The 15,372-nt window shown below is 48.1% G+C and overlaps 1 protein-coding gene across 3 annotated transcripts in view; it reads right to left on the bottom strand.

Annotated features, from left to right (window-relative positions):
• Positions 1 to 15,372, bottom strand: part of jarid2 (jumonji and AT-rich interaction domain containing 2) — a 336,587-nt gene that overhangs the window by 8,164 nt on the left and 313,051 nt on the right. For 2 of the 3 annotated variants that reach the window (XM_033014235.1, XM_033014234.1), the window contains exons 14-16: positions 14,874 to 15,056; positions 9,050 to 9,180; positions 390 to 573 (exon numbers count right to left, since the gene is read on the bottom strand). In XM_033014235.1, the coding sequence (XP_032870126.1) occupies positions 390 to 573; positions 9,050 to 9,180; positions 14,874 to 15,056 (498 nt within the window). Of the gene's footprint in view, positions 1 to 389; positions 574 to 6,809; positions 7,040 to 9,049; positions 9,181 to 14,873; positions 15,057 to 15,372 lie in introns of those variants that run through there. The other variant, XM_033014236.1, reaches the window with a different exon arrangement.

Raw genomic sequence — 15,372 nt, 5'->3', positions numbered from 1 at the left:
TAGGCACCACCGCTTTGCCTTTTCGGGGTGTTACGGTTAGGGTCAGGGTCAGGGTTAGGGTTCTGATAAGTACAGATATTATAAACGGAGGTGCCGAAACAGCGGCGCCGAAAAGTACCCGACCCACTGAATGTGGATGATCAGCCATGATCACAGTAAATGGTGATACTGGCTCGAAGGGCCGAATGGTCTCCTCCTGCACCTATTGTCTATTGTTAATTGGCTTTGGTAAAATTATAAATTGTCCTTAGTGTGTGTAGGGTAGTGTTAATGTGCGGGGATCACTGGTCGGTGTGGAAACGCTGGGCTGAAGGGTCTGTTTCCGTGCTGTATCTCTAAACTAAACACACAGTCCATGTACAGAAGATGCCGCCAGGGCAGGTACTCACCATGGACAGGTAACATAGCTGCTGGCAGACCTGACACCTCCTCTCCGACGTCTCAGATCCCAACCACTTACGTGGTTTCTTCTTCATCTCCATGGTGGACAAGTTGCTCTCGTGGCTGCCGTACCGGGCGGACGAGTGCAGGCCGGCATCAAGCAGCTGTTGTCGCTGCCTCGACTCTGTATCCCTGAGGGGACAACGGAGGTGTTAATACCGAGCCCACGCACCGACTCGCACCATCATCCTTCACAGTCACTGGGCCAATGTGCCTGTCTCCACACTGTATCTCCAAACACTGAACAAGACTTACAGAATAATGAAAGGCCTGGATCGAGTGGATGTGGAAAGGATGTATCCACTGGTGGGCGAGTCTAGGACCAGCGGTCATAGCCTCAGAATCTAAAGGGGTGAGGAGGAATTTCTTTAGTCAAAGGGTAGTTAATCTGTGGAACTCATTGCCACAGTGGGAGTGGCGGCACCTAACGGCAGCGGCTCGACTACAGTCGTCTGTCTTTTTTTATTTTTGTCTTGTTAAATGTATGTCTTTGAGTTCGTTTTTATTATTTTTTTAGCTGTGTATATGTGGGGGGCTGTGGGGGAAACCGTTTAAATCTCTTCCCTGTGCGGGGACCCGACTATTCCCTGTCGGGTCTCGGATGTCGTTGGGCCTAACATCGTGGAGCCGGCGGCGACCTCCGGCCGGGACTAACCCGAGGGATCCAGTTGCAGAGCCTGCGGAACGGACATCGCGGAGCTGGCCAACTTCGGAGCGGGAAGAGCTGTGGTGGCGTGCGGCTGTGACCCGACTTTTGGAGTTCGGAGGCACCGGCCGCAGACCCGGTAGACGGGAACATCGGGAGCTCGCAGGTCCCTGGTGGGAGACCGCTTTTCCGAGCTCCGCAACGGCGACTTCTCCCGCTGGAATCGCGGGTTTAAGGACATGGAGCCGGGGCCTAACATCGCCCGGCGTGGCTTAAACGGCCTCAGGACTTACCATCGCCCGCCGGGGGCTTTAACATCGGAGCCCCAGTTCGCCTCGACACTGCAGTTGGACTGCTGAACCGCGGGAGAAGGAACAAAGGGAAGGGATAAAGACTTTGCCTTCCATCACAGTGAGGAGATGTTGGAGACTCACTGTGATGGATGTTTATGTAAACTGTGTTAAGTGTGGGTCTTGGGTTGTTTTGTAATTGTAAAAAACTGTAGAAATGAAATTTCGTTCAAACCTAGGTTTGAATGACAATAAATAGCATTCTATCTATTCTATTCACAGAGGGCAGTGGAGGCCAAGTCAGTGGATATTTTTAAGGCAGAGATAGACAGATTCTTGATTAGAACTGTCAAGGGTTATGGGGAGAAGGCAGGAAAATTGAATTAGGAGGCAGAGATCAGCCATGATTGAATGGCGGAGTAGACTCTTGTGCAGATAACTTGTGAACTAAGAATGAAGTAAGAATTTTATTGTTCTATCTGGGACATATGACAATAAAACACTCTTGACTCTAGAACTTGTGAGACCCTTCTTCAGACTGAAACTTCACCCTGAAACGTCACCCATTCCTTCTCTCCAGCGATGCTGCCTGACTTGCAGAGATACTCCAGCATTTTGTGTCTATCTTTGGTTAAAACCAGCATCTGCAGTTCCTTCCTACATAGTTTGTAGGTTAACTGACCACTGGTAAATTGCACATTGTCACTCGTGGTGTACAGGAATCGCTGGTTGGTACAAACTCTATCTATGCGAATGGTATGTTAGCTTTCATAGCAAAAGGATTTGAGTATAGGAGCAGGGAGGTTCTACTGCAGTTGTACAGGGTCTTGGTGAGACCACACCTGGAGTATTGCGTACAGTTTTGGTCTCCAAATCTGAGGAAGGACATTATTGCCATAGAGGGAGTGCAGAGAAGGTTCACCAGACTGATTCCTGGGATGTCAGGACTGTCTTATGAAGAAAGACTGGATAGACTTGGTTTATACTCTCTAGAATTTAGGAGATTGAGAGGGGATCTTATAGAAACTTACAAAATTATTAAGGGGTTGGACAGGCTAGATGCAGGAAGATTGCTCCCGATGTTGGGGAAGTCCAGGACAAGGGGTCACAGCTTAAGGATAAGGGGGAAATCCTTTAAAACCGAGATGAGAAGAACTTTTTTCACACAGAGAGTGGTGAATCTCTGGAACTCCCTGCCACAGAGGGTAGTCGAGGCCAGTTCATTGGCTATATTTAAGAGGGAGTTAGATGTGGCCCTTGTGGCTAAGGGAATCAGAGGGTATGGAGAGAAGGCAGGTACGGGATACTGAGTTGGATGATCAGCCATGATCATATTGAATGGCGGTGCAGGCTCGAAGGGCCGAATGGCCTACTCCTGCACCTAATTTCTATGTTTCTATGTTCTATGTTTCTAACTCGACTGGCCGAAGGGCCTGTTTCTGCACTGTATCTCTGAAGTCTAAACTTGCCCATGCCAACTAAGATGACCCATCTACACTAGTCCCACCTGGGCCATATCCCTCCAAACCTTTCCTACTGACGTACCTGTCCAAGTAAGTCTCTTTAAAACATTGTTATAATACCTGCCTCAACTACCTCCTCCAGCAGCTCGTTCCATGTACCCGCCACCCACTATGTGAAAACGTTGCCCCTCGGGTTCCTATTGAATCTTTCTCCTCTTACCTTAAACCCACGTCCTCTGGTTTTTTTACACAGAGAGTGGTGAATCTGTGGAATTCTCTGCCACAGAAGGTAGTTGAGGCCAGTTCATTGGCTATATTTAAGAGGGAGTTAGGTGTGGCCCTTGTGGCTAAAGGGATCAGGGGGTATGGAGAGAAGGCAGGTACAGGATGCTGAGTTGGATGATCAGCCATGATCATATTGAATGGCGGTGCAGGCTCGAAGGGCCGAATGGCCTACTCCTGCACCTATTTTCTGTTTCTATGTTTCATTTCCCCAACTCTGGGTAAAATACACAGCGCGTTCACCCCATCTACACCCCACATTGTTTTATTTTTGCAATTTATCAAAGCAAAAGAGTGTTAGCTAGGGTAGACAGTCAAACCTTTTCTCCCCCCCCCCCCCAGGTGGAAATGTCAAAGGTTAGAGGATGCAGCTTCAGGGTGGGAGGGGGCACAATTTAAAGATGTGTGTGTGTGGTGGGGGGGGGGGGGGGTTAGTGATGAGCTGGAGGCGAGAAAGGACCAGGAACAATCAGGACCAGCTACAGATGATTTCAGGCCTGGAGGTCGGGTTGCCAACTGTCCCGTATTAGCCGGGACATCCCGTACATTGGGCTAAATTGGTTTGTCCCATACGTGACCGCCCTTGTCCCGTATTTGACTGCTACTACTCGGGTCGAGGGGACTGTCGGGGCATAGCGTTGCATCCGGCCCCGCCTCACCCGTCCCAATGTAGTGCAGCCCATGGAGTGCAGCAGCAGCGCCTCCTCGTCCGTGGCCCCGTCGGTCGGCAGCCCAACCAGCTGTCCGACCTTCGGACCTTCGCTTACCGCCGACACCACCACCACCACCCCTCCTTCTCATGGCCGATCATCGGTTCATGAGTTGGACGTGGTGCCGGACTTTGGCCGTGACGTCGCGCCCAGGCCAAAACTCCTCAGCTGGCCCGCTGGCTGGGCTTTGTGTGCAGTCCAGCACCCGGGCCAACTCATCATTCACCCAGCCACGGCCGAGTCAGTCAACGAATTGCTGTCGGGAATTTGTCCAGTATTTTGACCTTTTGTCCCTTATTTGGGAGTGAGAAAGTTGGCAACCCTAGGGAGAGGGGAGTGTAAGATGAAGATTATTCTTCTTGTGAACTTTACATATGGACCACCAGTGGAGGTCTCCCTACACAGGGATTCGTCCCCATTATATTAGGGACCTGGGGGTGGAGTGTACAATCCTTGATCGGACTGTACTGACTTCACCTTGCATTAAACGTTATTCCTTTATCATGTATCTGATTACTGTAAATGCATTGATTGTAATCATGTATTGTCTTTCTGCTGACTGGGTAGCACGCAACAAAAGCTTTTCACTGTACCTCGGTACACGTGACAATAAACCAAACTAATTAGAGCAGAGGATGTCCTGGTTGGGTTGCTCCTGGGCCTGGCCAAGCTGGCCATCCGCGAGTCACGGCGCCAGGGGCTGCCTGTCCCTTTTCCGGGGATACATCCGCGCCCAGGTTTCCCTCGAAAAGGAACATGCGGTGCCCACGGGCACCATGGAGGGGTTCCGGGAGCGCTGGGCATCGCGGGGGGGTCGAATGCATCCTGGACCAGGATTGTAATGTAGTCATTTAATATTTAGTATTAAGGATATTAAGTTATATTTTGTGTTATGGTGGTGGGTGAATTGGGAATGTGTGGGAAGGAACTGCAGATGCTGATTGAAACCGAAGATAGACACAAAATGCTGGAGTAACTCAGCGGGACAGACAGCATCTCCGGAGAGAAGGAATGGGTGACGTTTCCGGTCTGAAGAAGGGTCTCGGTCCGAAACGTCACCCATTCCTTCTCTCCAGAGATGCTGCCTGTCCCGCTGAGTTACTCCAGCTTTTTGTGTCTATCTTCGGTGAGTTGGGATTGTTTATTTTGTAAATATTTTTGTTGTCAATAATTGAATAGATCAATTTTTGGAAAAAAATAAGGTATGATACATATTAAAAAATGTTAAAGACACAAAGTGCTGGAGTAACTCAGTGGGTCGGGCAGCGTCTCTGGAGAGAAGGAATAGGTGATGTTTCAGATCAAGACCCTTCTTCAGACGGTTGAAGTTCAGTAAAACGTGTAAAACCAATTTACAGAGTTCGACACTTCAATTCCTATTGTACAAAGTTGCTGCTGCAGGTACAACCTCTCACCACTAGAGGGGCTACAGGATCACCATTCATGGGGATAAACCAGAGATCAGAGGAAAGAACTGCAGATGCTGGTTTAAATCGAAGGTAGACACAAAATGCTGGAGTAACTCAGCAGGACAGGCAGCATCTCTGGAGAGAAGGAATGGGCGACGTTTCGGGTCGAGACCCTTCTTCAGTCGTAGTTGTCTTTGTACAAGTTTACAACACAGTCGGGCCTCGGGTGAGTTTATCACAAGCATCAGCAGTGATGATCCGGGGCCAATCTGATCCATCCCCACCAACAACAACCATCTTTCTCATCAGTTCATTTTCATAAGTTATTGGAGTCGAATTAGGCCATTCAGCCTATCAAGTCTACTACTCCATACAATCATGGCTGATCTATCTTACCCTCCTAACCCCATTCTCCTGCCTTCTCCCCATAACCCCTGAACCTGTATTAATCAAGAATCTATCAATCTCTGCCTTATAAATAACCATTGACTTGGCCTCCACAGCCGTCTGTGGCGATGAATTCCACAGATTCACCACCCTCCGGCTAAAGAGATTCCTCCTCTTTGCCTTTCTAAAGAAGACAACGTCCTTTTATTCTGAGGCTATGGCCTCTGGTCCTAGACTCTCCCACTAGTGGAAATATCCTCTCCACATCCACTCTATCCAGGCCTTTCACTATTCGGCAAGTTTCAATGAGATTCCCCCCCCCCCCCTCAACCTTCTAAACTCCAGCGAGTACAGGCCTAGTGTTCAATGTATATTAACCCACTCATTCCTGGGATCATTCTCGTAAACCTCTGGACCCACTCCAGAGCCAGCACATCCTTCCACAGATATGGGGCCCAAAATGGCTCACAATATTCCGAATGTGGCCCGACCAGGGCTTATAGAGCCTCAGCATTGCATCTCTGTTTTTGTATTCTAGTCCTTCTCAAAATAAATGCCAGCACTGCATTTGCCTTCCTTACAACCGATTCGACTTGCAAATTAACCTTTTGAGAATCCTGCACCACCACTCCCAAGTCCCTGTGCGCCCCCGATTTCGGCGGGACAGGCAGCATCTATGGAAAGAAGGAATGGGTGACGATTCGGGACGAGATTCTTCTTCAGACGGGTCTCGGCCCGAAACGTCACCCATTCCTTCTCTCCACAGATGCTGCCTGTCCCGCAGAGTTACTCCAGCATTTTATGTCTAACTTTGGTTTAAACCAGCATCTGCAGTTCCTTCCTACACCCGAGTCTGGTGGTGCGCGCTTATAACTTCTGTACCTTCTGCCAAGGAATGCCAAGAGGCAAGAGGTATAGAAGTGTCAAAACGCATAAGAGTGAATTGCAAATGCTGGTTGCAGGCACATCGTCTAAAACTGTGGTTTCGTAACCGTTTTGGCCCCACGACCCCATCAGACATTCTTGGTCAGTACCATGACCCCCGAAACAAAAATTGAAAAAAAAAAACCAGCCCGATTTATGAAAACATGTCTGCCAATACTCAGTCAATGGGATGGCTGAAATTGCTTCGCAGCCATCTGGCGATCAAAACGAGGACGAATACTCGACAGGCAGCACCACATGTCAGCGTCGACCACAAGCCTATTGCGTGCCTTAGTTTTCAGAGTTACCGTGGTTGAGAATCCAGCCTCACAGCGATAGGTTGAGGGGGACTGGACCAACAGGGTCAAGGCCCTCTTCGAAAGAACGGGGCAGTTTGATGAGCGATCAAGAATTCTATTGTGTGCGATCAACGGTGAGCAGTCGCAGAACAATCCCCGTGGAACGCTTGGCCGTGTTTACACGAGCGCTGTTCAAAAACCACATGACAGAATCTTTTAGTTATCACGGCAAAATACAATGTCAGGTATTTTCTATAACTGTTGTAAAAAGCAATATGATTGGTTAAGATTTGCGTCGGCATCTTGGACCTAGAAATGCTTATCCAATCAACACCTCCCAACCAATACGTATTGTGACTGTACAGTTTTGCTTGATTTGCAGTGACGTGTGTATAGTTAGAACTACAGAGCCGGAACGATGGTACATGATCCAGGCCACACACAGTTCGTGTGCGTATACGTACACGCATACGTAAACAAAATACTGTGTGTGTTATGTACCTTTGTTAGGGTCCTAAACATGGGCTCAACAAATTGATATGTTATTTATGACCCCTTCATGATCCCCGGAAAAACCCCAAACGACCCCCATGGGGGTCACGGCCCCCAAGTTAAGAACCGCTGGTCTAAAACGTAACCTATTCCTTTTCTCCAGAGATGCTGCCTGACCCACTGAGTTAACGCCCTGTCCCACTGTACGAGTTCATTCAAGAGTTCTCCCGAGTTTGTCCTGATTCGAACTCGGAGATTTACGGTAATGGCCGCTCGCAGGTACTCGGGGCTTTCGTGGACATTTTTCAACATGTTAAAAAATCTTCACGAGTCTTCCCGAGCTTACCGCGTTTCCCGAGTACCTGCCGTTAGCGTTACGAGACGCTAAGAGACATCCACGACTCCGACGTACCCGCAACGTACATTCTACGTGCTTCCACGAGTTAGATTTTTTTTCTAAACTCGGGAGAGCTCTTGAATGAACTCGTACAGTGGGACAGGGATTTTACTCCAGCATGCTGTGTCTTTGCCTGGTGTAAACTCACACCTCCAGATTCAGGGAGAATTTCTTCCCAGCTGTTATCAGCCAGAGACAAAGTCCAAATGTCCAAAAGTAGAGGTGCAAGGCGTGACTCGTTTAGGGTGCTTTCCCATTGAAGCCCATTCAAAAAGAATTGGGCATCATTAAGCTGATGATCAAAAATTGGTCAACAGCTTAACCAAGGTTTCTAGATGTCAAACTTGGCCAAAGACCACCTTGATGTTAAGGGAACTAACTCTCACGTCAAGATCTGGAAGTCAGCTCTTTGGTCAGTGTTCGGACCCCAAAGCTGTGATGGAACCAAACAGCCCTGGAAAATCCTAGTGGATGAGACAGCATCCCTCGAAGGAACCTCCTCGGGCAGCTCGTTCCATACGTCCAATTTTCAAAACTTCTCACTGTACCTTGGTACAAGTGGCAATAAACTCAACTCAACGCCACCCTTTATGTGAAAAACTTACTCCTTGGGTTCATATTAAATCTTTCCTACCTTACCTTAAACCTAAGGTAGACACAGAATGCTGGAGTAACTCAGCAGGACAGGCAGCATCCCTGGAGAGAAGGAATGGGTGACGTTTCGGATCGAGTCCCTTCTTCAGAAACGTCGCCCATTCCTTCTCTCCAGAGATGCTGCCTCACCCGCTGACTTACTCTAGCATTTTGTGTCTACCTTCGATTTAAATCGTTCTTTCTTAAACCTAGGTCCTCTGGTTCTCGATTCCCCTGCTCTGGGCAGAATACTTAGAGGGGTGAGGGCACGTAGAGTTGGAGGGAAGGAGGAATCACAGCGGGGGGGGGGGGGGGGGCAGAGGTACAAAGGGTGGTGGGTGTATGGAACAAGCTGCCAGAGGAGGTAGTTGAGGCTGGGACTATCCCGACATTTAAGAAACAGTTTGACAGGTACATGGAAAGGACAAGTTTGGAGGGATATGGACCAAGCGCAGGAAGGTGGGACTAGGGCAGCTGGGACATGTTGGCCGGTGTGGGCAAGTTGGGCTGAAGGGCCTGTTTCCACATTGTATCACTCTAAAACTCTGTGCACCTATCTATTCCTTGATCACCCCTCATCCTCCTGTGCTCCAAGGAATAGAGCCCCAGCCTGCCCAACCTCTCCCTGTAGCTCAGGCCCTCGAGTCCTGAATGGCTCTGAATTCCCAGGACCTACCTGAGTTCTTGCAAAAGTGAAGAGATGTGGCTTAGTGTCGTTCCACAGTCCCGCTTTGACTCCGCAGTCGCCATAAGGTAAAGTAGTTTTTCCATCGAGAAAGCGTTAGCGATATATCGTCGTTTCAAGTCCTGTGTGGGCAGAATAACAACATTTGCTTTAGCCCTGATGAGGAAAAAAACACAGCAACTTCCTGAGAAGGCTAAGGAAGTTCAGCATGTCCCAGACAACTCTCGCCAACTTCTACAGATGCGCCGTGGAAAGCATTTTATCAGGAAGCATCACAGCACGGTTTGGGAACAGCTCCATCCAAGACCGCAAGAAATTGCAGTAAATTGTGGACGCAGCCCAGACCATCACACAAACCAACCTCCCTTCCATTGACTCCATTTACAATTCACGCTGCCTCGGCAAGGCCGGCAGCATAATCAAGGACGGGTCACTCCTTCTTCTCCCTTCTCCCATCGGGGAAGAGGTACAGAAGTGCGAAAGTGCACACGTCCAGATTCAGGGACATGTTGGTGGGCAAGTTGGGCCAAATGTCCAGTTTCCACGCTGTATGACTCAATGACTGTTGTTGAACCCGGGTCTCTGGCGCTATGAAGCAGTAGCTCCACCCACCACACCACCATGCCACTATCAATAGTAAGGAAGGCAAATTCAATGCTAGCATTTATATTGAGGACTGGAATACAAAAACAGAGATGAATGCTGAGACTATAAGGCGTTGGTCAGGCCCCATTTGGAACACTGTGAGCAAATTTGGGCCCCATATCTGAGGAAGGATGTGCTGGCTCTGGAGATTTACAAGAATGATTCCAGGAATGAGTGGATTAGCATAAAATGACCGTTTGACACCACTGGGCCTGTACTCGCTGGAGTTTAGAAGGTTGAGGGGGACCTGATTGAAATTTATAGAATAATGAAAGGCTTGGATTGAGTGGATGTGGAGAGGATGTTTCCACTGGTGGGAGAGTATAGGACCAGAGGTCACAGCCTCAGAATTGAAAGGCGCTCTTTTAGAAAGGAGGCGAGGAGGAACTTCTTTAGTCAGAGGGGAGTTAATTTGTGGAACTCATTGCTAGAGGGCTGTAGAGACCGTCAGTGGATATTTTTAAGGCAGATAGATAGATTCTTGATTAGAACGGGTGTCAAGGGTTATGGGGAGAAGGCAGGAAAATGAGATTACGAGGCAGAGATCAGCCATGATTGAATGGCGGAGTAGACTCGATGGGCCGAATGGCCTAGTTTTACTCCTATAACTAGGGCTGACCTGAACACCCCCCACGGCGTGGCAAGGGCCATCTCCCCTCACATCTATGAGGCCGGGGCTGTTCCCCCACGTATCCGTCTCACTGGCACAGCGCCCGCCCTGCCCCCATCTCACAGTAGTCAGGATCAACGGCATCCGCTCCCGCCATCTCACCACACCCTACCTGGCCCATTCCTTCTCCTCCTTTGACCAGAGCAAGGATCAACACCAGCCTCTCATCCCCCACCAACACCAGACTGTGATGGATCACAAAATCATTGCAGGAATAGATCGGGTAGAAACATAGAAACATAGAAACATAGAAATTAGGTGCAGGAGTAGGCCATTCGGCCCTTCGAGCCTGCACCACCATTCAATATGATCATGGCTGATCATCCAACTCAGTATCCCGTACCTGCCTTCTCTCCATACCCTCTGATCCCCTTAGCCACAAGGGCCACATCTAACTCCCTCTTAAATATAGCCAATGAACTGGCCTCGACTACCCTCTGTGGCAGGGAGTTCCAGAGATTCACCACTCTCTGTGTGAAAAAAGTTCTTCTCATCTCGGTTTTAAAGGATTTCCCCCTTATCCTTAAGCTGTGACCCCTTGTCCTGGACTTCCCCAACATCGGGAGCAATCTTCCTGCATCTAGCCTGTCCAACCCCTTAAGAATTTTGTAAGTTTCTATAAGATCCCCTCTCAATCTCCTAAATTCTAGAGAGTATAAACCAAGTCTATCCAGTCTTTCTTCATAAGACAGTCCTGACATCCCAGGAATCAGTCTGGTGAACCTTCTCTGCACTCCCTCTATGGCAATAATGTCCTTCCTCAGATTTGGAGACCAAAACTGTACGCAATACTCCAGGTGTGGTCTCACCAAGACCCTGTACAACTGCAGTAGAACCTCCCTGCTCCTATACTCAAATCCTTTTGCTATGAAAGCTAACATACCATTCGCTTTCTTTACTGCCTGCTGCACCTGCATGCCCACTTTCAATGACTGGTGTACCATGACACCCAGGTCTCGCTGCATCTCCCCTTTTCCTAGTCGGCCACCATTTAGATAATAGTCTGCTTTCCTGTTTTTGCCACCAAAATGGATAACCTCACATTTATCCACATTATACTGCATCTGCCAAACATTTGCCCACTCACCCAGCCTATCCAAGTCACCTTGCAGTCTCCTAGCATCCTCCTCACAGCTAACACTGCCCCCCAGCTTCGTGTCATCTGCAAACTTGGAGATATTGCCTTCAATTCCCTCATCCAGATCATTAATATATATTGTAAATAGCTGGGGTCCCAGCACTGAGCCTTGCGGTACCCCACTAGTCACTGCCTGCCATTGTGAAAAGGACCCGTTTTCTCCTACTCTTTGCTTCCTGTTTGCCAGCCAGTTCTCTATCCACATCAATACTGAACCCCCAATGCCGTGTGCTTTAAGTTTGTAAACTAATCTCTTATGTGGGACCTTGTCGAAAGCCTTCTGGAAGTCCAGATACACCACATCCACTGGTTCTCCCCTATCCACGCTACTAGTTACATCCTCGAAAAATTCTATAAGATTCGTCAGACATGATTTACCTTTTGTAAATCCATGCTGACTTTGTCCAATGATTTCACCACTTTCCAAATGTGCTGCTATCCCATCTTTAATAACTGACTCTAGCAGTTTCCCCACTACCGATGTTAGACTAACTGGTCTGTAATTCCCCGTTTTCTCTCTCCCTCCCTTCTTAAAAAGTGGGGTTACGTTTGCTACCCGCCAATCCTCAGGAACTACTCCAGAGTCTAAAGAGTTTTGAAAGATTATTACTAATGCATCCACTATTTCTGGAGCTACTTCCTTAAGTACTCTGGGATGCAGCCTATCTGGCCCTGGGGATTTATCGGCCTTTAATCCATTTAATTTACCCAACACCACTTCCCGGCTAACCTGGATTTCACTCAATTCCTCCAACTCCTTTGACCCGCGGTCCCCTGCTATCTCCGGCAGATTATTTATGTCTTCCTTAGTGAAGACAGAACCAAAGTAGTTATTCAATTGGTCCGCCATATCCTTGTTCCCCATGATCAACTCACCCGTTTCTGACTGCAAGGGACCTACATTTGTTTTAACTAATCTCTTTCTTTTCACATATCTATAAAAACTTTTGCAGTCAGTTTTTATGTTCCCTGCCAGTTTTCTTTCATAATCTATTTTTCCTTTCCTAATTAAGCCCTTTGTCCTCCTCTGCTGGTCTCTGAATTTCTCCCAGTCCTCCGGTATGCTGCTTTTTCTGGCTAATTTGTACGCATCATCCTTCGCTTTGATACTATCCCTGATTTCCCTTGTTATCCACGGATGCACTACCTTCCCTGATTTATTCTTTTGCCAAACTGGGATGAACAATTTTTGTAGTTCATCCATGCAGTCTTTAAATGTCTTCCATTGCATATCCACCGTCAACCCTTTTAGAATTAATTGCCAGTCAATCTTGGCCAATTCACGTCTCATACCCTCAAAGTTACCTTTCTTTAAGTTCAGAACCATTGTTTCTGAATTAACAATGTCACTCTCCATCCTAATGAAGAACTCAACCATATTATGGTCACTCTTGCCCAAGGGGGCACGTACAACAAGACTGCTAACTAACCCTTCCTCATTACTCAATACCCAGTCTAAAATAGCCTGCTCTCTCGTTGGTTCCTCTACATGTTGATTTAGATAACTATCCCGCATACATTCCAAAAAATCCTCTTCCTCAGCACCCCTGCCAATTTGATTCACCCAATCTATATGTAGATTGAAGTCACCCATTATAACGGTTTTGCCTTTGTCGCACGCATTTCTAATTTCCTGTTTGATACCATCTCCAACTTCACTACTACTGTTAGGTGGCCTGTACACAACACCCACCAGCGTTTTCTGCCCCTTAGTGTTTCGCAGCTCTACCCATACCGATTCCACATCCTGCAAACTAATGTCCTTCCTTTCCATTGCGTTAATCTCCTCTCTAATCAGTAACGCTACCCCACCTCCTTTTCCTTTCCCTCTATCCCTCCTGAATATTGAATATCCCTGGATGTTCAGCTCCCAGCCTTGGTCACCCTGGAGCCATGTCTCCGTGATCCCAACTATATCATAGTCATTAATAGCTATCTGCACATTCAACTCATCCACCTTATTACGAATGCTCCTTGCATTGAGACACAAAGCCTTCAGGCTTGTTTTTACAACACTCTTACCCCTTATACAATTTTGTTGAAAAGTGGCCCTTTTTGATTTTTGCCCTGGATTTTCCGGCCTGCCACTTTTACTTTTCACCTTGCTACCTATTGCTTCTACCCTCATTTTACACCCCTCTGTCTCTACACTCACACATTTAAGAAACCCTTTCCCTTTAACTCCATCCTCCACTAGCCCATTTGACACCCCACCCCCCTTATTCAGTTTAAAACCACCCGTGTAGCAGTGGCAAACCTGCCTGCCAGAATGCTGGTCCCACACCTGTTAAGATGCAATCCGTCCCTTTTGTACAGTTCCCCCTTACCCCAAAACAGATCCCAGTGATCTAAGAATCTAAATCCCTGCCCCGTGCACCAGTTCCTCAGCCACACGTTCAGGTCCCGTATCTCCCTGTTCCTGCTCTCGCCAGCACGAGGTAAACGCAGTCTCTTGCCCAGAGTAGGGGAAATCGAGACCAGAGGGCATAGGTTTAAGGAGAGGGGTGAAATATTCAATAGGACACTGTGGGGTAACTTTTTTTACACAAAGGGTGGTGGGTGTATGGAACGAGTTGCCGGAAGAGGTAGATGAGGCAGGGGCTATCGCAACGTTTAAGAAACATTTAGATAGGTACATGGATAGGATAGGTTTAGAGGATATGGGCCAAATGCAGGCAGGTGGGACTAGTGTAGATGGGACATGTTGGTCGGTGTGGGCAAGTTGGGCCAAAGGGCCTGTTTGTACACTGTCTCACTATATAGGAGAATGAGCAGGCTAGGACTTTATTCCTTGGAGCGCAGGAGGATGAGGGGTTATCTTTACAGAGATGTACAAGATCATGAGAGGAATAGATCAGGTAATCAAGTCTCTTGCCAAATGCAGGAAGTTGGGACTAGTGTAGATGGGACATGTTGGCCACCATGGGCAAGTTGGGCCATAGGGCCTGTATTCCATGCAGTTTGGGCAGCACGTTGGCGCAGCGGTAGAGTTGCTGCCTCACAGCGCCAGAGACCCAGGTTCGATCCTGACTATGGGTGCTTGTCTGTACGGAGTTTGTACGTTCTCCCCGTGACCGTATGCATTTTCTCCGGGTGCTCCAGTTTCCTCCCACACTCCAAAGACGTGCAGCTTTGTAGGTCAATTGGCTTTGGTAAAATTGTAAATTGTCCCTGGTGCGTGGAGGATAGTGTTAGTGCACGGGGTGATCACTGGTCGGCGCGGACCCGGTGGGCCGAAGGACCAGTTTCCGCGCAGTATCTCTGTTAAAGTCTATAGTATGACTCGTGCACCTAACACACACACACACACATACGGTCACTTTACGGTTGGAGGTGGGTGTACAGGAACGCAAACTCTTTACCTTAGCAGCTTCGAAGCCCGTTTTCAGCCACTGTGTGGTTGCAAAGTGCACGGCTTCCGACACACTGTACCCACAGCAGACTTTGGAGACGAATGCCCCGGGAGCACACACGATGAACTGCCCACTCTGCTGCACAGTGCGACATACCCTGATCCCTTCCTTGCATAGCACCTCAGGAGAAATCTGAAAAAGCAAACATCACAACAATGGATGATAAGACACAACAAGCTGGAGTAACTCAGCGGGACCGGCAGCATCTCTGGGGAGAAAGATTTGGTGATGTTTTGCGGGTCGAGACCCTTCTCCAGTCTGAAGAAGGGTTTCAACCCATTCCTTCTCCCCTGAGACGTTGCCAGTCCCGCTGAGTTACTCAAGCTTTTTGTGTCTATCTTCATTGTAAGCAGTTCCTTCCTACACATTAGAACAATGGAGGTCAATGGTGTGTTGTATATTAGAATTTATTGTATAATATATTCTATTATAATTATAATATTCTTTA

Source organism: Amblyraja radiata, chromosome 2, assembly GCF_010909765.2.
Source record: "Amblyraja radiata isolate CabotCenter1 chromosome 2, sAmbRad1.1.pri, whole genome shotgun sequence".
NCBI lineage: Eukaryota > Metazoa > Chordata > Chondrichthyes > Rajiformes > Rajidae > Amblyraja > Amblyraja radiata.
This window is presented reverse-complemented; position numbering and strand designations above follow the sequence as displayed.